The sequence below is a fragment of the Dasypus novemcinctus genome, chromosome 9 (genome assembly GCF_030445035.2).
Source record: "Dasypus novemcinctus isolate mDasNov1 chromosome 9, mDasNov1.1.hap2, whole genome shotgun sequence".
NCBI classification, from domain to species: Eukaryota; Metazoa; Chordata; class Mammalia; order Cingulata; family Dasypodidae; genus Dasypus; species Dasypus novemcinctus.
In genome coordinates this window covers 61,041,138-61,068,695 of record NC_080681.1, presented here as the reverse complement: position 1 = coordinate 61,068,695, position 27,558 = coordinate 61,041,138, and the positions used below count along the sequence as shown (strand labels likewise).

General features: G+C 34.1%; 1 protein-coding gene across 3 annotated transcripts; it reads right to left on the bottom strand.

Moving 5' to 3' along the window:
* DEPDC1 (DEP domain containing 1) lies at window positions 1-23,441 on the bottom strand. 3 transcript variants are annotated; one of them, XM_004483699.4, is made up of 12 exons: window positions 23,106-23,441; window positions 20,503-20,768; window positions 17,567-17,720; window positions 17,032-17,150; window positions 16,467-16,597; window positions 14,981-15,028; window positions 9,363-9,503; window positions 8,039-8,902; window positions 7,421-7,593; window positions 5,516-5,692; window positions 4,260-4,445; window positions 1-3,538 (listed from the first exon to the last, which is right to left on the bottom strand). In XM_004483699.4, the coding sequence occupies exons 1-12, from the start codon at window positions 23,193-23,195 to the stop codon at window positions 3,398-3,400; spliced, it is 2,490 nt and encodes an 829-aa protein (XP_004483756.1). In that variant the 5' UTR covers window positions 23,196-23,441; the 3' UTR covers window positions 1-3,397. The 3 variants fall into 3 exon arrangements, 2 of the variants coding, with proteins under 2 accessions (XP_004483756.1, XP_004483758.1); XR_011649649.1 differs by having other exon boundaries at window positions 1,915-3,538; window positions 5,512-5,692; window positions 23,106-23,234; XM_004483701.4 differs by lacking the exon at window positions 8,039-8,902 and having other exon boundaries at window positions 23,106-23,234.
* Window positions 23,442-27,558: the final 4,117 nt, after the last annotated feature.

Genomic DNA, 27,558 nt, shown 5'->3' with positions numbered 1-27,558 from the left:
TAGGTTTTGATTCAAAATTGTTTTAATAATGTGCAAAGTCAACACTGTTTTCAATTGCCTTATACAGTCTGCATTTCTTCAATATATATTGTTACGTTTTCAGGAGATAATAAAAACGAGTAATGTGCACATCTTTTCGCAGTTCTGAGAAAATTAAAGATTCTAAATACTCCAGTTGCTTTACTTTATTGTAGAGCTGTTTTATTTTCAGTGACTTGACTGACCTAATTTATTTCTTTTGATTTAGAATTTAATATTAATGCTAGCTATCCTAAATTGCAGTTCTGGTGGTGGTAATAACTTCTGGGACAAAATAGTTTCTAAGATAATCAGACATCTTTTGATCTGATGGAACCTGAACATTCCCAGAAGTTTGCTAAACTATTAGCAAAATATTTCACATTTTCTCTCTTCAAACATGCAAATCTATGTGACTTTGCTTATTTCCTGAAAAGGTTAAAGCAATCAGAAGAGAATTTCCATATGCATCCAACATCTAACTTAGCAACAAATATATCTGCTTGAATTTAACTCTGCCTTTCTTCCTGTTAGAATGGATAAGCTATCTATACTACAGCCTAAGGCTAAGCTCCCCACTTGTGCACTGGATCCCCTATGCTTTCACATTCTAAAGATTGTTACTTCTGAAGATACATATTCTTTCCTGCATCATCAACATTTCCCTCACTACTAGGTAAAAATTTTTCAACTACTGATTGATATGTACAATCGGAACCTTTGTCTCATCACTGGAAAAATAGTTTGGTAAAACCTGCCAAGCGTTAACAATTATGTTTTGGCTCATGCATACCCAGTACAACTGAGATGACATTTTTGCTAAGATCTCTTCTAGTACTATAATTTTAGGTGGTTCTAGTAATAATAGACCGAGTGTTCACTCTGTGCTAGGTCTGTGCTAAGCACTTTACATACATTATTCTACTTAATCCTCACAATAACCCTGAGAGGTATTATCATAATCTTCATTTACTGATAAGAAAGAGAAACGATTTGTCCAAGGTTACAAAAGAGTAAGTAGCAGAGTAGGTTTCAAATCTGACTTCAGAGTTCTTGTTTTTAGTGTTATATCATGCATTTTTTTTGTCTTTTCAAATGAGGCAATTTATCACAAATATAAATAAATCTTACTTTTCAAACATTCACATTAATAAATTCACAGATCAGAAAGGAGCAGGCTTTAACTTGTTGATGTTAAAAAATATATATACACGCATATAATGTAGTGTCATAGTCTATTTTCCAAAGATGGCCACAATTCTCCCATCTCATATGCTCTTACTTCTTTTTCCCATTTTTATTCTAGTAACATAAATAAAACTTAAAATTTTCCCTTTTAACCACATTCAAATGTATAATCCAGTGCTGTTAATTATGTTCATGATGTTGTTCCACCATCACCACCATCCATTACCAAAACTTTTCCATTGTGCCTAATAGAAATTCTGTACATTTAGCCTTAACTCCCTATTCCCTATCCCCTGCCATTTCCCCTGGTAACCTATAATCTAGATTCTAACTATAAGTTTGTTCACTATTTCATATCATACCATATTTGACTTTTGAGTCCACCTTACTTCACTCAACATAATGTCTTCAAGATTCATCTATGTTGTAGAATGTATCAGGAACTTCATTACATTTTAAAGTAGAAGAATATTCCATTTTGTGTGTATATATCACATTTTTTTAATCCATTCATTGGTTGAGGGGCACTTTGGCTGCTGTCATCTTTTTATACCATGTATTATGTAATCTCAAATGCATGCACACTAAGGCAGATGGAAGTTTAACATTTTAAAAAGTATTTGTATATTTAAATTCATTAAATAAATACAAAATAAAATTGTCACAGAAATGCACAATAATTTTAGTATACAAATACCTTGCGAAGAATTCTAATTTAGTCCAATAATTTTATAGGTAGAGCTTTTGGATTAAAGATATAATTATCATCTTCTGTCCAAATATTTAATAAAAAGTAGTATTGTTAAGTGGAACATTATCATTTTATACATCAAGCATATGGAATTATACTAAGAAATCAGAACAGTTATTGAACATTGAGTATTATATCAAGGCATTATGTATTGCATTTAAGGAATAGACATTAAACAATGTAGGTAATGGATAAAAATGGAAGATAATGGGGTAGATAATGGAAGAAAACCTGCTTAACTTTATACAAAGTCAACCAAGAAGAAATTTGGAGAACTTTGTATAAAGATGAGAGACATTTATACTTGGAATTTTCTTCGGTGAAAATACAAAGTCAGTGTGCCACCACCTTGACTTTACTTACATGTTTATAAAAAGCATTTAAGGCACTGATTTTCAAAGTTGGTTGAACACTGAATTCATCTATACCCTACCTCTCAAAATCTGGATTTAATTAATATAATGGAGTGCCTGGGTATATGGATTGCTTTAAAACTCTCCAGGTGATCCTGAAGAGCAGCAAGTTTGAGATTAGAGGACTGCCCCGAAATCAGAGAGGTCAGTCTTCAGCTGAAGGATTCCCCATGCACTGATTTCAGTGGATGTATTGTTATTTTAAGTATCTGATAGCTATATTTCCCTGGATTAGGAAATAAATACCGAAGGATTTTTTATTTTGTCCCTCAATATCTCCTCATATCTAGAACAATGACAAGTACATAGCAGTTGCAAAATAAATATCTTTTGAATGAATACATGATTGTCTTATACTTCTTTTATATCTCTATCTACTAGTAGCTACATGAACATAAGAATGTAAAAGATACATATTAAGAAAATGAAATTACTGATACATGTATATGGCAAAACTAAAAGGTTATATATATACACACACATATTTTTATATGGTTTAAAAACATACATATATGAATAGATCAAAATTAGAAAAAATAAACAAAAGTGCAATATTTAGCAGTTGAGAATTAATTCTCTGAGTTTTCCAATATTCTTCACATTTTCACTCTAAGAAACAAACAACTAGTATATTAGCTAATATCCATACACACATTTGCAGATAAGTTCTTTTCCTTTAAAAACTGAATTAAAGCTTAAACTTGACGGTCAGTTTTCAAAATTCAAGTAAATAAAATTCTAGCACACATCATGATAGCTTTTCCAAATGGTTGTACAAAAGACTGAAGATTGTTTCTGGTTAAATGTTTGCTATCACTTATTCTCACTATTATTTGCTCTTATTTGAGTCCAATAGTTAGTGAACACTCACATTGAAACAGTGTTTACTAAACTATCTTGACATGTGTTTACATACAGTTTATTTAGGAAAACCTTATTATAGTAAACCCCCTTTTTATCATAGCTAGATTCTCAGATATGGCTTATTTATCAAAGTTCTGCAAGTATTACATAATTTTTAATTCAGTTAGTATCTTAGACTACGAAACTTTGGTTTTCTTAAAATCAGCATTGGTTGCTTGACTTTAGGTTTGTCACCAAAGAGTGCGGCTTCACTCTCCACAGTTGGAAATCTTTTCTGATATATCAATGGATATTCATTCTGAAACTTAAAAGGAGATAAGGAATTAGAAGGTATTTAACACTACTTCCCTAGCTGAAGCCAGAGCTCAACACTTTAGAAGAATTTGTTGTCTTTTCTCAAAGATGTATTAGAGACGAATCTCCTCTAACTTTGTCCTTGCCTCTCTCTCATATTTCAACGATAGATTGTAAGAACTCTTAAGATCCCACTTAGCATTAATATTCCAAGACTTTCTTATGCTGCTAATTCTCTGCATAAATTCTGGATCTACTTTCTTCCCACTGGTAAAGTCTATGAAAGTCACAGGGATGCAGTATATTTCCTTAAATGTATCAGACCTGGAATTGGACTTGCCAGAGCCATGTGGCTACTGGGTTTTGATTTACAGCTAAAAATTCTAAATAGTAATGATGAGTCATGCAAAGATGTATACTATAATCCATACTTAGTAAGTGCTTCCCAGGATCATTCAAGCTATAATCATACAAAACACCAGTAGTAAAGGAGAATATCTAATGTTAATACTGTTATTATTATTTTCAAGATAAAGAGTAAAATCAGTAGGTAATCATATTTTAGAAGTACTTTAATGTATACATACAGGGCAGTATAATATTGTCTATATATCCAAATTTAAAATCCAAAATATTAAAATGAGAAACTAGATTCTAAATGTTGTTAAATGACTATCAGCCCAGGATATTAGAAAATAATTATAGGATTAAGAGCTTGCTCATTCTCTTACCTGTTTTAGTTTTTTCCTTTTTTCCTTTAGAGGCAAACTCTTATTTTTAATGATATTCTCTAAAAGTTCTGCAATTGCAGCTTGAGAGGTAGAAACTTTTTGTTCATCAAATTCCTGAGCACTAATCTGCTTACAGTATGAATAAGTTGGCAAAGGAGCAAGCAGTCCATCTGAAGGATTTTTAATCTGTAGTCAACAATATGATACAGTACAAATCCATTAATTCTGGTCATGCTTTTATTTGGTAGTGTTTTTTTAAAAATGGTATTTAGTATTTATTATTTTAGCACCAATCAAACATTAAAGACTAAGAAAATTATGTATTATGCAGTATAGGATAGTACTGCAAGAGGATCTAAATCCCAGCTCTGAAACCTAATAGCTTTGCAGCCTTCAGAAAATTCATTTAATTTCTCTTGGACTGTTTTTTCATCTATAAAATGGAGATTACAAATGATAATAGAGTATTCAGCACATAATAAACCTTAAATAATGGTAGCTATTGCTTTTAGTACTACTAACCATGGGTTTTATTCTTTAACTATAAAACAATAAGTGATATTTTAATTAACATTGAAACATTAATGTTCTGACTTACTTATAATATTTATCTATTATTTTGGGTGCATATAACATCTGTTGATGAGAAACAAATTGTGGGGAATAATAAGTCAGAGCAATATTAGAGTGGTATATATGGGAGAAAACATGGAAATATTGCTGGGCAGTCAAAGATCAAATATAGTAGACATCTGTTCTATTTGGCTGCTCAGTGTCCTTCTCTCTTTCTTGTAACAATTTCTTCACATTCTACGCCTACTAACTTTCAAAGAACAGATTCTCCTCTAATCTATATAGACCAAAGGTCAGCAATTAGGTTATGCCCCTCTCTCTACTCCTCTCACCTGCAACCACCCAAAGGATGAGTATTTAATCCTGATTGGGCCAATCAGAGTCCATACCCAGAATTTTCCAAATTGGAGGTGGAGCGATGGCTGTTTTTTACTTTGGATTGTAAGGTTATGGCTATGGCTTAAGAGTTTTTCTCAGCTACATTCCCATCTTGTGAAGGAGCCATTTGTGAAACACAGGATGAAAACGGAAATAAGTCTTAATGTTATTTAAGTCCCCAGATCTGGTTCAAGTTCTTGACTTTTAAAGGTTGTTTATGTGAGCTGATAAAGTTTCCCTTTTTGATTAGGATAGTTTGAGATGAGTTTGCCATTTGCAACTAATGCAGAAAATTAGTTACCTACATGACCCTTTCTTAAGTAGTCAAGATGTTTCTCCACTGCGATTTGTAAGTAAGAGGGTACTTGAAGAATTTCCTGATGATGATCCATTAAGAAAGAAACTAATCTTCCAGCAAGAAGCTCATCAAGATCCACTTCTTCAGCACAGCATAAGACACACCGAGAAAAAGTATGTATCATCTACAAATATATTAAAAGACGTGACTTCAGAGACCTCTTTCCAGTAGCATTATGCTGAAGCACTGAGATTAAATGATAAGCAGATTTTGCTTAAAAATGAGGACAATAATTTATTATCATTAGAAAGGTAAGAATGTCTGTCATGCTTAAGTCTTTTTTGGCTATTTCTTAAGAATTTCCTTAATATAATTCCAAAGGATTATACAAAGCCTTAGAGTTTTCTTTAATTTTGTCACAATTTTATCAGCAAACACCACAGGTTCCATTAATACCACACAGATATAGGTTGCTTAAGCTTAAACTTTGTTATTAAACAATGGCTTATTACACTAAAATATTCCGACAAAAATACAAACAAGAATATATAACATATAGGACTATTATACTCATCAGTGGTTGCAAAGTTGGTACCATGTATCTCTTGAAATTCTGGAAAATAGTTTTTAATGCTGATTCCATCAGTCTTCAAATAGAAATTTAATACATACACTGTTCAATTTTATCACAAGGAGTCTTCAAATCCTGGGATAACATTTGTGTTTCAAAACTCATTTACTCTTACTCATACCCATATGACCCACTAAAACAAACACACAACACATTAATCCTAAAGTAATTAGACTAATAGAAATTTTATTTTAAGTATTTTGTAAAAAATAATTGGTTATTCATATTTTCTGAATTGAAATTACTTTTGACTTTATTCTACCTCTTAAACAAATTTTTCTCTTTTCAAGATTCAGTCCTCACTTTTTTTGCTCTTCTTTTTCAACATTCTTAGTCACATAGAGCTCATCTACACTCATAGCTTCAACTATTATCTCTATGTGGATAACTCAGAAAATCTGCCTACTGCCTTGACCTTCACCAGTCTTACATTTCCAACATTTTGTTGGACAAATTTCACTTGGATGTCCTATAATCTCAAACTCAAAAAAGTATAAAACCATCTTTCCACCCAAGTCTCTCAAAACAATTTCTACAAACTCTTATGCCTTGGTGCCATAAGCATTCCCTTTTTATAAGGTCTGTCATGGTTAAAGTACTATCCTTGATAACAGAGCTTAGCTCCAGATCCCTTGCTGCTAGGACAATCTCTCGTGAATTGAAGCTACATTCTGAGGAAGTAGCAGTTGTTTTAAAAGAAAGTCTGAGACAACATAAGGAATTATTTCCAATCAACATCTACATGTAATTATCTCTACCCTCATCCTCACTGGGGGCTTGCTTGGAAATAATGTCTACCAACTTCTTGCCCACAATAACCTTCTATAATAATTCATCAAATACAACTTTCTCACTGCTATACTCTCTGAAAGTCTTTTACTGTATGTGGATTCTCCATTAGTGCTTTATTTCTATTGAGTTACAGTGCACGTAAGCTGTCTACAGTGCCTTTATCCTCTCTTCCCTACCTACCAAACAGAATTGGCACAATGCAATATAATGTGGTCTGACAGCCTGGATCAATCACCAAATTATTCAGAATAAATGAAAAGGCAAACTCCTAGTTAAATCTAATTACCAGGATATGAAAATGTAACAAACTGGGCAAAAAGGATTAATGCACCGACATTCTGCTGCTAGGAAAGGTTATACTTTTAAATCCCTTCTAACTTTGGAATCCAGAATTTCAAGACCAAAACATTAGTAGAGTGGTACTTTTAGATGATTTCCTTTTTTGGTTTATCAGTCAGGGCTTACTCTTTCCTTAAGAAAACATCTTACCAGTGATCTTGTACCCATTGCATCATGAAGTTTGGGCATATCAACATTTTGACTCATCCGTGAAATCATGCGCATTAAAAGCTGGAGCTTTCTACGATTTGGTGGAGGAAGTAACAAACAACATAACTGCAGCGCATCAATGGCAACTCTCTCTAAATGAGGCTGTAACAAACCTAGAAGATAAGGTTAGCACATACAAACAAACAGTCAACAATGCCACTAATTGCTTTCATACTACCAACATATGTAGTTATCAAACAGAAGGCAAAATATTTCAGTATTCCATTTCTTTTGACTATTTCTAGAAATTTCCAAATTCCTCAAGAGCATGTTAAGATTATCATTTTCTTCACAACCTATTTTTAAGTATTAGAAATCTTCACTTATTACAAATAGAGTGACTCAGAATAAGTGACATTGAAGGAAAAGAATTGGTTCTTTGGGTAAACAGAATGAATCATTGTATGGCATGAAAAAAAGTCTTTTACAGTAAGAGACATTCTCCTTTTGGGGGAAATAAAATAAAGCAATTTTAGAGAAGAAAAGCGAAGTAAGCAAAACACAGAGTTAGTAAACACTGAAAGTTAATATTACATGCATTGAAAGCATCAACCTTACTTTGTGTGCCAGTCAACATAGAAGAAGCTGGAGGAAAAGAATTTTCTGAAAGTTCTATTGTACTTTTGCAGAGTCTTGTATTGACTGTGACACTAGACTCTCCAAGTTCACTTTTCATAGCTGTTTGTATACTTGTGCTGCCTTGTACAAGATGATTGATATGATTTGGTTTCATGATAATTTCAGCCACTGGTATATTGATATAGCTATTCCTTCTTGCACTACTTCTTAAAAGCAAACTCTGTGATCTAAAAAGCTGTTTTGGTTTGCATTCCTCACTACGTAACTCCTCTTGGTTTTGGACAGTCAAAGCAGAGGTGCTCTTAAAACCAACACAGGGTGGCTTTTGAATATTTTCCTTTGAATGAAGATTCAATAGAGATTCTTGTTTGGACTGAGACTTAAAAAAATGTTTATTAGTTTGTCCTTCTATGTTCAGAAAAGATTGGTGGAAGACACTGGAGACCTCTTTACTTGAACTCTCTGGCATATCTACAATTCCTTCCAAAGAATAGCATCTTGATTTGATGTTAGAAGGTAGAACATGCACACTACTTAAGCCTATTAAATTATGACAACTTCCTCCCATTACGTCATTAGCACTGGTTGTTTTGTTTCTTAAATTAACTAGTTGCATTTTCTTAGAACATCTTTCTTGAAATCCTTGATTATTTATCTGCAGTCTCTCAGCAGACTCTGATTCTTCTTTATTTTTGTCTCTACGAAGCAGACTGAGAAGAAGACACTCAGTTGATTTGAAGGAATTCAAACTGTTTAGGTGAAGGACCTTAGAAGACTGTGGATCATCTTGGATTTTATGTATCCCACTGGGTCTATCTGAAACTGTGATGTAGCCACAGACAACTACCAGAAAATGAAAGAAAAATTAAGATGCAACTGTGTGATAGTGGACAAAAATAAAACAAAAATAACAGTAAAGTTAAAAATAAAGCATTACCATAAGTACATATTGTTAGTATAGTACAAACAGCAGTTGCTTAATTCAGAAGCCACTTAAATAAGATACATGCAGGAAACATTCAGTTACAAACGTGCAAGACTGACTGGAGGTTTTCCCATTTGTGGTATAAGTAATTTAAAAATTATTTCAACAATCAGATTAAATGTATTGGGCAAGAATATATTTTAAAATATCTGCTCTCAGGCTACAAATATTAAATAATAATGCAACCATATTATTACTAAATTTTAAAATACTCCATAGCCTACCTTCTTCATGTTTACTTATAGTTTAGATCTTTTATTTGTGGGAAGCTTGAAAACTTTAATAAAATTAATTTAAATAAGTAAAAATCATACATACCCAAAACATTCACAAATAATTCATAATATTCAAAGGTAAGTAGAGGATCAGAAAGATCTAGAAAATAATCTGCAATTGTTCTGAATACATCTCTTTCAAATCCAACATAAGTTGGGTTATTCATATCATTACTTCTTGGCCCTAAGAAGTAGAGGCAAAAGAACATAGGCAAGATATATTTTATTTTTAAATATACTTATAAAAAGCATAAAACCTACTATAAGATCTCCAGTCATTTAATGAAGGAACTATGCTTTAACAACAAATTCTGCCACAATCTAAAACTTTAAAGAGTTGTGCACATTGCATTCCTTTTCACTTTTTTCACTAGATATCATTGTAGTCAATTACTAACATTTGCTTTATTTTAATATTTATGTACATGAAAAATTATAAAGTAAAATTTAAAAAAATTATATTTTAAAAGCATTAGGGAAGTCTTTCTTTAATTAAATTTATTGTAATTCATCTGGTAAAGCAAAGAATATCTGGATAATGCAAATAATTCTTCCAAATTATCTTTTGTAAATTTACATTTCCATGAATCAATTTTGCCTGACATGAAGCATACTCTTAATAATGAATTTAAATATCTTTATATTGCTGTTTCTTTAGCTTAAAATGATTATTGAAATAATCATGCCAACTCATTATTATCTTCCTCAAAAGGAAGATTTAATATCAATACATAGATAAAGAAACTGAGAGTGTAACTTGCCCAAGATCACCAATCCCTTGGAGGTAAGGCTAGAATTAGAGCTTAGAGCAGTGTAAAGTGAGATTAAGGCCCAGGATCTTGAGATCTAAGAACATTTAAAGTGTGGTCCATAGGATACATACATCAGAATCACTCAAATGTGACTACTAAAAATACTAACTCTGGTGATGTTATCAACATGGTAATGTTAAGTCATTCCCTGAAAAAAAAAATCCCCAGAGATTCAGAGAATATAAGGACAAATTCCATTTGCTTAGGACCCTGGAAGATGGTAGAGACTGGAGAAAGACTCTACAAATGCTGACTCCAAGAAAGAGACAAAAATCAGGAAAGAAACTTCTGTCCCAGACTGGCTGATCCTCTCCCCTTACCCTTACTTGGTCCCTCATAGCTTGGAGATCTCCAGAGTCAGTGTCTTGGGTCCCTCCTACTGGAAACACAGACTACAGAGGAATTCAAGTACACAGAAAGAGGAAAACTAGCCACTAAGGAGGGCTGGATATATGAGGGACCCTGGGATGGGGGTTGGGGGGTGGAATAGGGACGGGAAGGAACCACAGCAGAAGAGCAGCGAAGTGCTGCATTCACTAAAGCCTGTTACTACTGTTGGCTGGACTCCCTAAACATAAAACAGACTTTTCTGGAGTGACCCATCTTTCTGGATTGACTCCATCTGGCTCCCTGGGGTGTGATACCCTAACAGGGAAGAAACAGGAGGCAGAAAAGCCTCACAGAGAATAAAAAATTTTAAAAAAGTGGTGGTGGGGGGGGAGGGGTTAAACTGAATTGCTGTGAGACTGGAGGGTCCCAGTATTGAAAAGTATAAAGAAAACAGGACACTGAGAGTGAGGGCGAGAATTTGAACAAATCATAGGAGCTCGGGGAAAATATGGCACAAAAACAAAATAGATCAAGATTCTCAGTGAAAGAACAGAGGAAAGGAAGCTTTCTCCTGGAGATGAAACAATTCCACAAAAATTACAATCTTAAAAACTATACTAGCTAAGAATCAGATGAACAAGAGCTGAGAAAATATGATCACTTAAAGCTTGGGCTATTCTAAAGGTCCAGAATAAGTTGGAACAGCATCAGAAAAGCTTGAACACAAAGTCAATCAACAATAAACCCTAGACAAAAGGGAGAAACCGACCTTTGGAATTAACTCATCAAGATAATAATATGCCTAGACATAAGCAAAAAATGACAAGCCATACTAAGAAACAGGTTCAGTCAAGGGAACATAATAAAACTTCAGAGGAAACCCAGATTTTGAAATAACGACACACAGAAGTTCAAACAAATCTCCTAAATCAATTCAAAGAGATGAAGGAAAATATACACAAAGAGCTAGAGAATATATATCTGACAAAGATTTAATACCCAGAACATATAAAGAAATCCTACAACTCAACAATAAAAAGACAAACAACCCAATTATAAAATGGACAAAAGACTTGAATAGACATTTCTCCAAAGAGGATACAAAAATGGCTAAAATGCCCATCAAAAGATGAACATCACTGGCTAATAGAGAAATGTAAATCGAAATCACAATGACATATCATTTTATATCCACTAGAATGGCTACTAGTAAAAAAAAGGAAAAAAACTACAAGCATTGGAGAGGTTGTGGAGAAAAAGGAATACTCATTAACTGCTGGTGAGAATGTAAAATGGGCAGCCGCTGTGGAAGAAAGCTTGGCAGTTCCTCAGAAAGCTAAATATAGAATTATCTTATAACCCAGCAACCCCACTACTAGGTATATAGGCAGAAGAAATGAAAGTATGAACTCAAACAGGTATTTTCACACTGATGTTCATAGCAGTATTATTCACATTTGCCAAAAGATGGAAGCAGCCCAGGTGTCCACCAGTCGATGAATGGATAAATAAATGTGGTGTATATATATATATATAATGAATATTATTCACTTGTAAAAAGGAATGAATCCCTGATACATGCAACAACATGGATGAACCTTGAGGACATTACGCTGAGTGAAATTAGCCAGACTCAAAAGGACAAATATTGTATGATCTCTCTCATATGACCTTATTATAATAGGCAAATTCATAGAGTTAAAATTTAGATTATAGTTTACCAGGGGATAGACAGGGTTTAGAGAATGGGGAGTTGATGCTTAATTTGTAAAGAATTTCTATTTAGGTTGATTGTAAAGGTTGGAAAATGGATGGTGGTGATGGGAGCACAGTATTGTGAGTATAATTAACAGCACCGAATTACATAGGTAAATATATCTGAAGGGAAATTTCAGATCACATGTTACTAAACTAAAAATTAAAAGATAAAACCTAAGACTGTGTATAACACACTGAAACCCATTTTAGATAATGGACTGAAGTTAAGAGTACAAGTATAAGAATGTTCTTTAATGGATTATAACAAATATGCAGCACTAATAATACAAGGTGTTAATAATAGGGTGGCATATGGGGAAAATTCACATAATGTAAACTACTGACAATAGTTAAAAGTACCTTTTTAATAATCTTTCATCAATTTTAACAAAGATAACTACAGTTAAAAACAAATAGTATGGGGAGCAGATGTGGATCAAGTGGTTGGGCACTCACCTCCCATATGGGAGGTCCTGGGTTCAGTTACAGTGCCTCCAGAAGATGAACAGAGACAACAAGCAGACACAATGAGCAGACACACCAAGAAGACAGAGTGTGCAGATAATGAGCAGACAGATGAGGAAGCCATCTAAGGGGAGGAAAATAGTAGGATTATTTTTAAAAAAGTGCTATCATCAATTGCAACATATGTTCCATACCAGGGCAAGCTGGTGGTGGTGGGGTAGTGTATGGGAATCCTATATTTTATGTACAATTGTTCTATAAACCCACACTTAAAAGTTAAATAAACAAAACACACAAAAAACAAACTCTACTTCACATACCAGAATCTTTGAAGGTAGAGGTGGTATAAGCTACTAAGGCAATCTTTAAGACTAAAATTTAAGAATGACGGACCAAGAATCACTAATTCAATGGTCTCCAAAGTTGATCTGGGACAAGGTTAAAAAAAAAAGGAAAAATGTTCCCAACCTACTAAATCAACTGAATCAGAATCCCTGGCACGTACGTCCAGGAATTTATATTTTTAAGAGCCTTCCTAATAAGTGATATGCATTCATGTTTGAGAGATACTATATATCTTTCAAATTAAAATTTTTCTCTTTCTAAACCCAAATAATCTTTTACTTTTATGTCTCCAACTTGTGTATGGCCATACAAGTATGAGCACCATATACTGAAAAAGAATTAAAGTTTAATATGGATTTTATGTAGAGCAAAATGAACAGATATTTTTCTAAGGAGTAATTAGAGACATTCTTAATATGAATAATAAAGGTTTAATTCATTATTATAAAGTTTTCTACGATAGAAAACACATTCATTGGAATTAAAAATTATAGAACTCATAATTAGAGGTCTAGGTTTGAGCATTAGCTCCTTATGCCTTAGCAGAAGACTCCTTAAGCCTTGGTTCTTTCTTGAAAAAAATTAGCCATAGTATATATACTGATTATTGATTTCTGTATCTCACAGGATTACTGTGGGGATTAAATAAGTATTCATCTTACTACTGTCTGACTAAATATATTGTTGTTAAATTGGAATTCAGAAAGTTATATATTTGAAATCATTTAGGTATAACATGGACTGGGAAGAGAGGGAAAATACAAATCCCTACAGATGGGACATTAAAGAAATCCCTGTAAACAGGCTTATGAGTCAAAGTGTAAAAGAGACTGGTAGTTACGTAGGCGAAGGTAGAAAAAAATTGTCAAAAAAATTTAATTGAATGTTCAATATCTTTAACTTGATTTGATAAAGCATTTCTGTAACTTACACTATTCATTTTATTATTTATTCTATCTTATTTTGTCATATTGACACCCAGTGGACAACAAGGGAACACATACTTAGCTGATTAAAAATAAAACTCCACTAGTATTTTTAAAATAATACCAATTTTTTCATAAACATGAAAATCTCATTAATATATTCTATAGAGAGGCAGAATATCATGAAACACCTGAATGCTGAAGCTATGTACAATAGCAAGAGGGCTGAAGTGAGCTTTATCCAATTTCCTTTTTGGTTGAACCCTTTCTTATTATGAGGTGCTTTGCTTTGGATATACCATTTGAACTCTGACCCTCACGGAGGCAATTGGTGTATCTTATACGTAAAATTCCTAGAATGATTTATGTGACCTGAGTCATAAATGATGGGCTTGAATTATAAGACCAGCTTCTGCATAGAAAAAGTTAAGGGGGAAAGCAGATGTGGATTAAATGATAGAGCTTCTGCCTACCATATGGAAGGACTTGGGTTCGATCCCTGGGGCCTCCTGGGGAAAAGAAGAAGAGAAAGCATGCCTACGCGGCGAGTCAGTGCCCGTGTGGTGAGCACAAGTGCCCGTGTGAGTGCCTGTGCAAGTGAGTGATGCAGCAAGATGATGACGCAATAAAAGAGACAAGGGGAGAGTCAAGGTGAAGCACAGTAAAAACCAGGAACTGAGGTGACGCAGTTGACAGGGAAACTTTCTGCATATCAGGAGTCTCCAGGATCGAATCCCAGTGAATCCTAGAGGAGAGAAAATGAGAAAAGAAGACGACATAGACAGCAAAAACAGCAGGGTGGGTGGAGGGGAAGGGGGAAAAAGAAAGAAAGAAAGAAATCTTTAAAAAAAAAAAAGGGGTCCATAAAACATTCCACATATGAGAAATACATCAGTTTTACTAGTCTTTCATTTAAACATCAAGAGAAATGATATACTTTAATCTATCAGTACTTTTATAAATTGTTTTAAAAATTATCTTGGTTATTATTAAATATTCTAAATAAAAAACATTTTTTAACTTACAATTTGCTAGGCACCTCATGGCAGATAATACCCAATGAGGGAGGTCATCTACACACAAGAAATGAACATTGCTTAGTAAACCATACAACTATTATGGTAGGATATTTTTAAACTTCATATTTATTATGTATATTTTATATATGCATATATCTGTATATGTATATACATGTATATACATGATATAAACACACAAATATATTGCCAGCATTAAATAGTACTGTATATTTAATAAGACATAGAGCCAAGTCAATATTTTAAAATACAACTTTAAAAAGTTTAAAGATAGAGACCTTGAGTCTGACCCTTTCTGCAATGTATAAAACAAATGGATACCCCCAAATCAAGATTTAATTTTTGAGGGGTAGGGAAATTAACTCCTAATATTTATCTTTATCCACTGTGACCATCTTCTCTTCATCAGTTTCTGGTCTGCCTGTAGCTATACCATCTGAATACTACTGATTTGAATGAGACCTGTGGCTGATATAAGCTTTACCTGAATATCAGGGTGCTTTCATGGTGTCATATGCTTACTCTTTCAGTGGCAACTGACTGAAATAATGCTGCATAAAAATCTAGCAGTTTTTTGACACAAACACATAATATCACATAAACACCTGACTTGAAAAGTATGGTTACAAAGAGTAGAAGGCTTGGATGATAGCATATACTGTTAAGCATGTTATTTTATGTAATGAAAGATGGGACTAGTCCATAGCTACATGCAATACAAAATAATCTCATGAAAGCTCATGAGTTTTGCCATCTACATTTTGCTCCTATAATTTAAATCTCAAAGTTCTTGCCCATAGGAAAAAAACAAAGTAACACATGACAATTTTATATAAACAGCAATTTACTCTAAAAAGATTAGTCACCATTTCAGAGTAGATTTATTGATACATTTCTTTACAACCTACATTTTCTAATGCATCAAGATTGAATTATTTCTCTTATTTTCCTATCTTTTTTCTGAAACCAATATACAAATAATATATTTAATTTAAAAAAACTGTTGCCTTTTTGAAACTGATGTTGAGAGTCTGGGTTTACTTTATTGTATAGTACTGTGATTTTACCTGGAGATTTGCATATAGCTACTCATGTAAAGCTCCATGAAGGTACGGGCCATTTTTACGGTGTTCATTGCAGTGCCTGGTCCTCAATAAAAGTATGGTTAATTGATATTATTTCTTATACCTTTTGGATATTTAACCCTGTCATTTTCTTTAAATCATGCATGAATCCAACTTAGGAGCTAAAGTAATACTTTTTATAATAGTTTGAATAATATTCATTTAAAAGTCCTTTCATTATGATTGCTAAACACATATGATGTTATACCATACCCTCTGCTGCTCCCTCAATTAAAGTATTCTACTTTCCACATTTTGGTCTCTCTGTACTCCCACTATAAATGCAACACTTGTTACTCAGTTTGAAAAAACGATGACTTCTTTTATTATGTAAGCTTAGTAATACCAACCTGATTTGTCTTGCAGTATAACTACTCCATGTTTACTTGTATTGGCCATGTTGTACATAATATACTGAGGAATAATTTGTCTTGGATTTATGACTTCTTCCAGAGATGGCACACCTAAAATGGTTTGCAGGCTGAATAGAAGAATAGAAAAAATGTCCCCACATAAAATAGATGGAAAAGAATCTAAATATAAAAAGCATATGGCAAGCAAACAAACAAAACCATCAGAATATTTCATTTTGCACTTAATAGAATTTCTAAGGCTTATTTTAGTATCCACTTTCAAATGTATTAATCTCAGTAACCTTCTAAAGATTCCAATACAGACCTCAAAATATAGCTACAACTTTCATTCAAAGAAAAAGCAAATCATACTGAAAACATTCTATTTCTACAGTGCTAGAGATACAGCAAGAACTTTTATTAAGAAACACATGTACAGGTCAAATTCTAAGTTTTGAGAACTAACCCATTCTTTTTCATTTGCATATTTTGATAAAAACACCAAATTAACTATCTAAACACCCTAGAAACTTGGTTATAGCTTAGTTTTATTTTAGCTTACTAGATCAGAATAACATATCTCCAAACTTCTTCAACATCTTCCTGGCTTATTTCTATATTATCAACTGAGTTTTCTTGATCTTCATTGATTACTTCATACTTTATTTTCTCTGTATTTTCCTGAAAAGAGAATTAGTTTAGATTGTTATGCTCAAATTAAGAAATACTGGGCAGGTACCACTCCCTAATATTTAATAAGTCTGTTAATATCAATCCATCGTTGAGTTACAAGATAACCATAATGTGAAGAAATAATGTAATATAAGGTGTTGTGGTTTTTGGTTTTGGAGCTGCCCCCATACCTCAAACAAACTGAAAACCAAACATGCTTAAATTATATAAATACTACTTCAAGTACTTCTAACTATCATTTTAATCAGTTTTGATAGATTCTGAATAAATTTACACAAAATTTTAGAATACAATGTAGATTCAGTATTGTCTTCAAACACTGAAGAATCATTTATTTTTAAAGATTCTAGTATTTAGCACATATTAATTATTTTAAGCTAGTGATTAGTAAAAAAGTGTTTTACCTGACAGAAATGTAAAACATGCTTTTTTGGAGTTCTATGAGATAAGTTTTGTAATTTAAAAATATTGTCTTTATCTTTAGATAGGTTCTCAATGCAGTTTTTTCTCAATTCTGGATGCCTTCGTGGAAGACTATTAAGTGGACTTGTAGGAAATCTGTTTAAAAATAACATGCAATTAAATAAGGTGAGATCAGAAAACAAACTTTTAGAGCTTACTACAAAAAAATCACACCAACGATATGATTTATTATATTATTAAGGAATAAAGAGTACATAAAATCAATTTTTCCATTAAACCTTTCTAGGATGTTTTAATAATTTCCTGCTTGCTTTAGTGTATTATACATATTTTAATTTTATTTCTAGATAACTCCAGGTTCACTATTAGGATCGATTCTATTGGAGAACTATTGCTTGCACACAAAATGGGTCTAAAATGCTACATTTCTGAATTCCTTTGACTAGTTATGTAATTTATATGTATTTTCTGTCTTTTATTAGAATGTGATTATTCTAATTTCCAGACTTTGGTTTTGTTGTCCCTCTGATATTAATGCTCTTTCTCCTCTTCCTTTTATGGCAAAATACTTCAAAGATACATAAAAGTAGGAAGTAGGATTTAAACCAACATCCATATATGTAACCATCAACCAATGCAATTGTTAACATTTTGCCACAAACATTTCATTTTTTAAAAAATGTTATAAACAAAACAAAAACCATGACAGGTTAAGACCTCTAAGCTTTACTTATTCTGTTTCTTTCCCTCTCTTCCTAACAGAAATCATTAACCTATAGTTAACGGTTTCCCTCTTGTCCATGTTTATATTTAATAAATATAAATAAACAATATATAGTGATTATTTTTAAACTTATGGTATCTTTTAAGCTTTTAGTGACTCATAAATTCATTCTTACCCCAAGGTCATAAAAATATTCTGTTTTCTCCTAAGAGTTTTATCGTTTTAGGTATTTAATCAATGTATAACTTATTTTTTGTGGTATGAGATCAAGATCAAATTTTATTCTTTTCCTCATGAATATCTAATTGTCCGAATACAGTCACTGGATAATCTATCTTTTGCCATTTGATTCGTGAAGGTATGTCAGTCTTTTATCAAGTTCCCACATATGTGTGGGTATGTATGTTTTTCCCAGTACTTGTTTAATTTAAGCTCATATATCAAGACAGTTCTCCCCCTTGTTCTTCAAAATGTTTTTGAATTTATATCACCAAATGAATTTTAGAATGTGCTTATCAAATTAAAAAATATATATATTGGGGTTTTGAATGAAAATACTCTGAATTTATATATTAATTTAAGAAGAAATGACTTATGATACTATCTTTCTTCCTTTATTCCCAATAATAAAATTTTATAATTTTATTTTATGTGTAAGTTCCTACACATTTTTGGTCAGCTTTACTTTACTTCTATGTATGTTATAGTTTTGTTACCATTGTAAGAAACTGGGGGTGGAGGGACTAACTGAAGAGTTATTGCGAAAAACCCAGGTAAGAGAGAATAGTGGCCTAAAAAATAAGAGATTTTTCACTGTTGAGAGAGAAGTGGACAGACCAGAGAACTGTATAGGCAATATAACAGACATGATTTGATAATTAAATCATATTTGAAGAGAAAAGAGAAAGAATCAAGGCAACTCTGGAGAAGGCAATACCATTCATTCAGATATGGAACATAAGAAGATGATGAGATTCAGTTTAGGGGAGACAGTGATTTTCCATAAACTACATTTGAAGTATTGTCTAGTAGGCCGTTGAATAAATGAATCTAAAGCTCAAAAGAGATATCTGAGTTCTAAGTATTAAAGTCATAGGTAAAAGTAGGCCAAGAGATTGCCAAGGGAAATAGGAAAGTGAGGACAAGTCCAGGATCTTGAGGAACAGTAACAATTAAAGGGTGAGCAGCAGCTCCTCTTAACTGAGGAGTGTTAAGAGAGGAAAGATTTGTAAAGCATCACACAAAACGGATTATTCATATACACGGTATTGCAGTTTACTTGTGTGACATAGGTAACAATAAATTTGTAAGAAATTTAATTTGAAAAACACTAACGTTGTAGAGAAAAGAAGAATGGAAATTAGAATCCAAAGACCTAGTTTAATAGATATAGAACAAAGAATATTGGGTGCACGAGACAAAAAAGAAATTATACTGGCACGAGGGAATCAGAAATTCCCCACAGAGGAGACTATCATAGAGCTGAGCTTAGAAGAAATGTACAAATTTGTCAGTCTGATAAATATGTTGTGTTTCAAGGTGGAAGAACATTTCAGACAAAGGGAATAATTTTGAAGTATGGTCTCAGTCACCTCATCTGTAAAAAGGGCTAATACTGATTCTGCTTGGCTATTCCAGGGATTAAATAAGAAAACATATGCACATCATAAAGCAGGGTTTCTGATCCATTACTGCTTAAAAAAATATTCTTTTTAATCTATGTTACATTTTTTTCTGTAATTTATTATATAAAGTTAGCTATTATTTATTTCATCACATGCATTAATAAGATTATTCATTACTTAAGGGCCCTTAAGGACCTGTGACTTTGTCTTTGCAAGTCTAGATTTATAAAGCTAAAGGCCAGTAATGATCTGTACTTGAAATGTTATAAGGTTTTCAAAACATGCAGATGTGATTATTTTCACTCTTTCCCTCCAAATTCATATATATATGTGTGTGTGTGTATATATATATACACTACTTAGTATTTTAAAAGTTTGAATTTTATTCCTATTAACTTTAAACTTAACTGTTTTTCTAAATGGTTTTCATTATATTAAGGGCAGGAAGAGTTTCTTAAAGAAAACATTACTTCTGATGAAACTGATGTTTTAGCAAAAGTACAGTAAAAATGGAAATCAAAATTTGTGAAATAATTTAGTTTTATAGTTACAAATCTCTGTACAATACCTGAATAGATGATTATTGTCATCAAGATTTTCTGACCCCCATCTACCTTTGATATCTTCAATTACATGATTCTTAAGAAATTTTCTCAACAGTTGAATGGTCTGTTGCCTTGTAACTTCGGGACCAAAGTTGTTATTATTTCTTAATAAGTTATAAAGCCAATCCACTGCTTCACCTGCTGTGAAACAGTTGCCATATTTTTTAAAGTGTTGCCTGTGTTTCCTTAGAGGCATTCCTGACCGAAAAGATGTGGTAACTTCATTCCACTGGAAAAAGGAAAAAACAAAAAACATATGTACACACACATAAACAGTAAAAAGGAAATCTCTTACTGATTTTGAAATAAATTAGCCAATGTAAATTCTTTCATTGTCTGCTTATGCTGTAAAAATTCAAGAAGGAATCATTCATCTTATTTGTGAACATAAAATTTTATAACCCACTACTTATTTTTAAAATTTAATTCTAATGTTATAATATTTTTATGTAATAGTTTTTTACTAAAATCCCTCTATTGGTTGTTTAGTTTGTTTAGGAAGCCTAGGAAGAAGAACTGAAACGAACCTGCCTCTTGGTCCTCAATAGAGAAAGCATTTATTCTTGTTTTTTTAAACTCTCAATTCATATTAATAATATGCTGGTGCATTTGTGGTCGGGTACTGTGCTTTACAAACATTATTTAAGTTTAATTCTCACAATTCTATGAAAAGGTACTATTATTATCCCATTTTTACGGATAAAAAAATGAAGCACAGAGAGGAAATATTTGGCCAAGGTCACATAGCTAAGTAATGAACCCAGGTATTCAAAACCAGTTTCACTGACTCTAGAGCATGTACTGTCAACCACTATGCTGGCCAAACAACTCATTGCAGGCAGTAGTTTTACCGGTAAAACCTTTACTATTAAAATACCTATGTATATACTAGAGTATCTCCTCTGTGAAAATTCCTATAGTGAAAAAGAACAGGCCGGATAAATTAAGCTGCAAGTCTACAGCATTTTTAATGACATTGTGACATAACCACATTTTCAAGATACTGTTACTTTCCAAACTATCCCCAAATCAGCCAAATTTTAGGTTTGTGGCAGCTCTAACGGTGGCACGGAGGTGGTGGTGGTGGTACAGAATAAACACACCTCTTTAAAAAAAAAATCCTACATTAGAGGTCAAGAAATCTGGTTTGTAACCCCAGCTGTGCCACTAGTTATTCTGCCACACACCTAACATATGAGGCCCCAATATCATAAGGCAAAATTTAAGGGCCAAAAAATACAGCAACTGCATTCTTTTCTCACCAAACATCTCCAGGTCATATATTTATTCAAGAAACATACATTGAGCGCAACTATGTATTGGCCTGGGGAAGTAATAGTGAAAATGAGGAGGGATGTCCCTGCCTTTACGGAAGATTACAGAATAGCTTTACTGAGATGCAATATAATGTAGTGGTTTAAAAAGTGGGTTCTGGGGTCAAACTGCTAGGGTTTGCTTCCTGGCTGGAGCTCTACCACTTACTGTGTATATGACTTTTTGGACAAGTTACTTTACTTTTGTGCCTCAGACTCTATCCATAGGACGATAGGGAGACTGAGGCAGCTACCTAATGAGCTTCTTGTAAGGATAAAATGATTTAATACATGTAAAGTGTTAGGGTAAGCCCCTCAGTAAAAGCTTTCTTTTTCAGAGTGCTTTTACCACTTTCATCTAATTTAATACAATGTGATAGGACTATAGCTATTCTAAAATCCCTTCTAGTCCTAAATTCTATCACTTATAATGATAAACACAATCTTATTGAGCAGTAGACTTTATGTCAAGATCACCATGCCAGCAGACCTATTTACTGGTTCATGTGATTTTTAGAAGAGACACTTAATTTCTGTGGCAGTCAGTTTCCTCATTGGTATAGTAGTGCAAATGATACATGCCCACCTTAAGGTATTTCCTGAGAAGATAACTGTGTGTAAAAGTGCTCTGTAACCTATAGAATAATATGTAAGCTACAGTTGTATAGAGGATCTAACCGCAGAAGACACTATATAAAAGTACAAGTCCAGTGATCACAATGATGCGCGCTGATGGACACCTAAAAACATATGTGTTTACTTTTGAAATAGGCAGCTTTTACCTAGTGCTATTCGGTTGCTACATCTTAGCAAAACGAAGCTGTCTCTTTTGGGATTGTCCCTTTCTGACACCACAAAACACTGAAACTCATTCTAAATTGTTCTCTGATCCCGAGGAGGGTAGAGTATAAGGTTACTTTCAGGCTAAAATCATATTGTTCCATGACGTTCCTTGGGAGGTAGACACCACCAGGCACAGGAGTCGCCTACCAAGGCAGGAGAGCAAGATGCGGCCTTCCAGGGTCGATTCCCTTTGAACCTGAAGGCTCGAGAAGACCAGGGGTGTTAAAGTAGGAAGGGCACGTCAGGCAAGGTCCCGCGTTACTCTTTTATTTCCCCTCGCTCTGTCCTAGGAGAACCAAGGGTCTCTGGGACCCATCCCTCCGCCCAGGATAAAACAATAGCTTGCCCCACGTAAAGTGGTGGCCGCCAACAGCCCGGCTGGCACTTCTCGTCGTCCCGCGCTGCCTTACCAGCTTGGTGGCCCGATAAGGCCCGGGAGGCACACCCCGTTTCTCCATTCCGCCCACTGGGCCAAGCTCTCTGTCAGCGCCGGGTGCCATCCATGGCGGCGGAGGGCGACTCGCGGTGACCACGGCTCCGGCGGCGGCTCGGCACGCCCGTTCGCCCCGCCGCGGATTTGAATACCCCAAAGGACTGCTCTGATTGGCCGCGCCGTTGGATCACGTGAGGCCTCCGTTCCGCAAAGGTCCGAGTCTGCGTGGGCGGAGGAGACCCGGCTCGCGGCAGGGCGGGGCGCTCTTAGTGCCTGCAGGAGTCGGCGGTCCTGGTCTGGGGTCGCCGCGGCTGGCCCTTCTTTAGGGGGCTGGGCCTGTGGGACTCTCCGGCCCTCAGTAACGTCATTATAACGCTGCTTCTCCCTCTTGCGGTCGATGATGAGGTGAATTTAATTACCACGTTAACAAGGGGCGAAGGTGGTGGGGCATGGCGGTTTAGTCTGAAACAGGATTGTTTAGTCCAGTCTTTGGCTTAAGGAAGTTTGAAAATTTTGAAGGAAAAAATAAGACGGCTTTTCTGCTGGGACCTACAGATCTCCAGCAGTGTTCGAGTGTAAAACAAAGCATTCCCAGTCCTTAGCTTTCACCTAACACCGACACTGATAGTTCTATTTTTAAAAAAGCGTCATGGTTTAAGTGCTGCCTCCCTCGTACATTTTCCGTTCTCCCCAATGCAAAAATGTAGGGTAAAGCCTTTCTTAATTCGGTAGTAAAATAGAACGTAAGTAGATTGCGTAAGTACACATACTATAGAGCTTGAAAAATTGTGCAAAACTTGCCAAATTGCTTCCTTTAAGAAAACTTACCATCGATTGTTATGAGAATACTGATTATAATGAAATCATGATCATACACTTTGAAATTTGATGTGATCTTGGAAAATAAAATCCATAACAAACGTAATTTTTCATATGACAAATAATAAGTTGCATTCAGAGCATTGAAGAGACTTGCCCAAAGTCCCAGGTCCTGTTAGTTAAACTCAGACTTCGTGCTTTTAATAAATGCTCTTTACGTCACCAGTTTGAAATATTTCGTACTAGGAATCCCTTAGTACACCCAATTGAGAAAGTGCTTGAGTGATTTGAAGTTGTGGAGGAAATAGTCTGGAAATTAACAATTTGAGAAGCTAGGACTTACTGAAAAGGAGACTTTAGGGAAAATGTTCTAGGGAGTGTAATAATGGGTCTGTGAAGTTTACCTTAACCATGGAACCAAAGGCTAGTTCAGGTGGAGTTACATCTATTTTCCGAGCAGGGCCAGTGGGTAGGATTTTCAAAGAGCACTTGGTGAAAGAAGAGTCAACTCAATTTTGCGTTTGTGTTAAGAGAAGAAAGTAGAGTTAGAGATGTTAGAAAATAGCCATTTTTCAAAAAATCTGGTTTTATAATACACTGTCCTATGATTTTCTTTTTTCTTTGCAGCTTAATTTCCATGAGAATGAAATGGAGATGAGAATGTGGAAGACAAAATTTATTTTGCATTTTTTGTCTAGTTCTAGGGTTAAAAATCATCTCATGTACGGTCTTTGGTACTATTCAGCTTAATATTACCTACGTTTATAAGAGATCCCTAATAGGGAATACTATTAATGACACAAAATTCATTAAAACTTAGCATCATCTTAAGCATTTTAAAGGATAATTCTAAAAATAAATCCAGACTTTTAAAAGGGAGTGGTTGGAAAAACTCTTAAGAAAACATACAGCAAGTTGTAGGTGTCACATCTTGGCAAAATTTTGGAGATTCTTTTTACTTTTTAGGAACTTCTTCCATTCTGTCTGTGGACTTACCTGCATCATCCACCTTCTGATTTAGTTTGTTTAGCTGCTTTGGAGCCCCATGACTTTTTTTTTTTCCGTCTTAGGGAGTTTTAGCTTCACATCTGTAGCCCCCACCTAGTCCAAAACAGATGGAAGTCCCCAACTTACTTCTCCAAAGATTCTAGAAAAGCCCATATTCTCAAAGGCACTATCCCAGACAACAGAGAAGGGTTTGGAGGAAGAAAGTGATAATGACTGCTGTTATCTTCCATACTTTGTTGTGTGTGTTGAATGGAAAAATTGTAGAAGAGAAAGAGGCATTTGGTATTGAAAAGATTATGAGGAATTCAATTATGTGATGATTTTTTTTTTTTCTGTTCAAAATTGAATTAGCCAGCCTCTGAGATAACCTCCAATGATTCATTCTTCTTGGGTATTCATGCTTAAATTAAATAGGGCTGATCTTTGTAAGCAATAATTTATTGTACAGATGACAGTGTGTGAATTTTTAGACTAGTTCATGAAAGACATTGCTTCTGCCTTGCTCTCTCTTGGACCTCTTACTCTGGGGAAAACCAGCTGTCATATAATGAGACCATTCAAGCAGCCTTTTGGAAAGATTCCTGTAGTGTGGAACTGAAGGCTTCTGTCAATAACCTGCACTGAGTAAGTGAGGCACGAGATTCCAGTCTCAGACAGACCTTTAGATAACCAGTCCCCAGTGACATCTTGACTGAACTTTATGAGTCCCTGTGCCAGAACCAACAACTAAGCCATACTTAGAATCCTGAGGTAAATGTTTATAGTTTTAAGCTAGGTTCTAGGAGAATTGTTATACAGTAATAAATAACTAATAGAAAATTTGAAATCAACTTAGGAAATCAACTAGATGAATTGCAGTAGAGTTGACTCTGATGGAGAAGTTTAAGGGAAGAAAACGCTGTAGGAATCAAGATTTCCGCTTTAGCCATGTTAATTATGTGATGTTTAGTAGATATTCAAGTAGAGATGACAAGTATGCAGTTGGATATAAGATTTTTAAGTTTTGAAGAAAGGTCAGAGTTATAGAATGAAATTTGAGAGGCATCAGTATGTAGATTCTATTTAAAACTATAGTAAGAGATATTGATAAAGAAAAGAATGGAGTTCATTAATGGGCTACTCCTGAATTAATGGAGAGGAAGAGAAGCCAACAAAGAAAGCTGAGAAGGAAGAGCTATTAAGATAGGAGGAAAAGAAAATAATCTGTGTGTTGAGGAAGCTATGAGAGGAATATGTCTCTAAAAAGAAGTGATCTACTTTGTCAAATGACCTGAGATGTGAAGTAGGATAATAACAGAAAAGCATCTGGTGAATTTGTTTATTAAAAGATCATCATCACCATGTTGATGAGAGTAGTCTTGATATAGTCAAAACAAAACAAAACAAACCCAAAATCCAATTGGAGTGGCTTGCCAAGAGAATGGGAGTGAGGAAGTTAAGACAGAAACACTAACACATTCAAGAATTTTTGCTGTGTAGGCAGTTGAGAAATGAAAGCTGGAGGAAGATTTGAGGTTAAAAGAGGGTTTTTAAAAAATATTTTATTTATATTTCTAATTTTTAAGAAATAGGATACAATATTATGTTCATAAGCTGACAGAAATAATTAAGCTCAAGAGAATAATTGTTGATGCCGGGGAGAAGATAATTGTGGGAGAAAACTCCATGAGAAACTGAGAGGGGATGAGCTACAAGTGGAGAGGTTGGTCTTTGATGGGAGAAGGGAAATACTTCCTCCTTTGAATTACGAAGGCAATTAAAGGCCTTTCCCATGGTTCCACAGGGACCACGGGAATGGAGCAAGTATCACAAAAACTGTCCTGCAATCCCAACTCTTACCTTATTTAATTGAAAGAATCTCTCATGTTGCATTTTGATTGATCATTCATTAATTCAATAAATATTTGACTAAGTGTTTGATAAACAAGTGTGCCATAATATTGACACAATGATACAATGTCTTTCTCAAGAAGATTAAAATATATTTGGGAAATGGTCATACAAACAAGTAATTAAAATAAAATAATTCAATTGTAGTAATGGAATGTTGTATTGAAAGTGTTATGCAAACACAGGTAAAAGAAAGACTTCATCTGTTCAGGGGCTTTTGGGAAGGCTTCATAGCTGATACTTAATGGAAACTAGAAGGAGAAGCAGGATTTTGGAGTTGGTCGGTTAACTATAGCCATGATAATAAAAAATAGCTGTAATAATGATTCTGAGAAACCTCTCTCATGTATAGGGAAAACAATAAAAATTTGAAGGTGAATCATTCTCTACTTTCTCCCTGTAATTTATGTAAAAGCTTTCAGAGAATCACGTATTAAATCTCTAATGAACTCTCTTGGAGTTCACAAGATTTAGTGACACATCATTTGGCACTAATTTAGGACTTATTGTTGAATTATGAAAATTGAGCAGTGGCAGGGATCTGTGGGACATACACCTCATTGGAGTCCCAGTGCATCCAGGAACAGAAAAGAAAGGGACAGAAAAAGTATTCAATGAAATAATGACTGAAAACTTCCCAAATCTGATCAATAAAATGTATATACACATCCAGGATGCTCAACAAATTCCAAGCAGTATAGACTTTAAGAGAC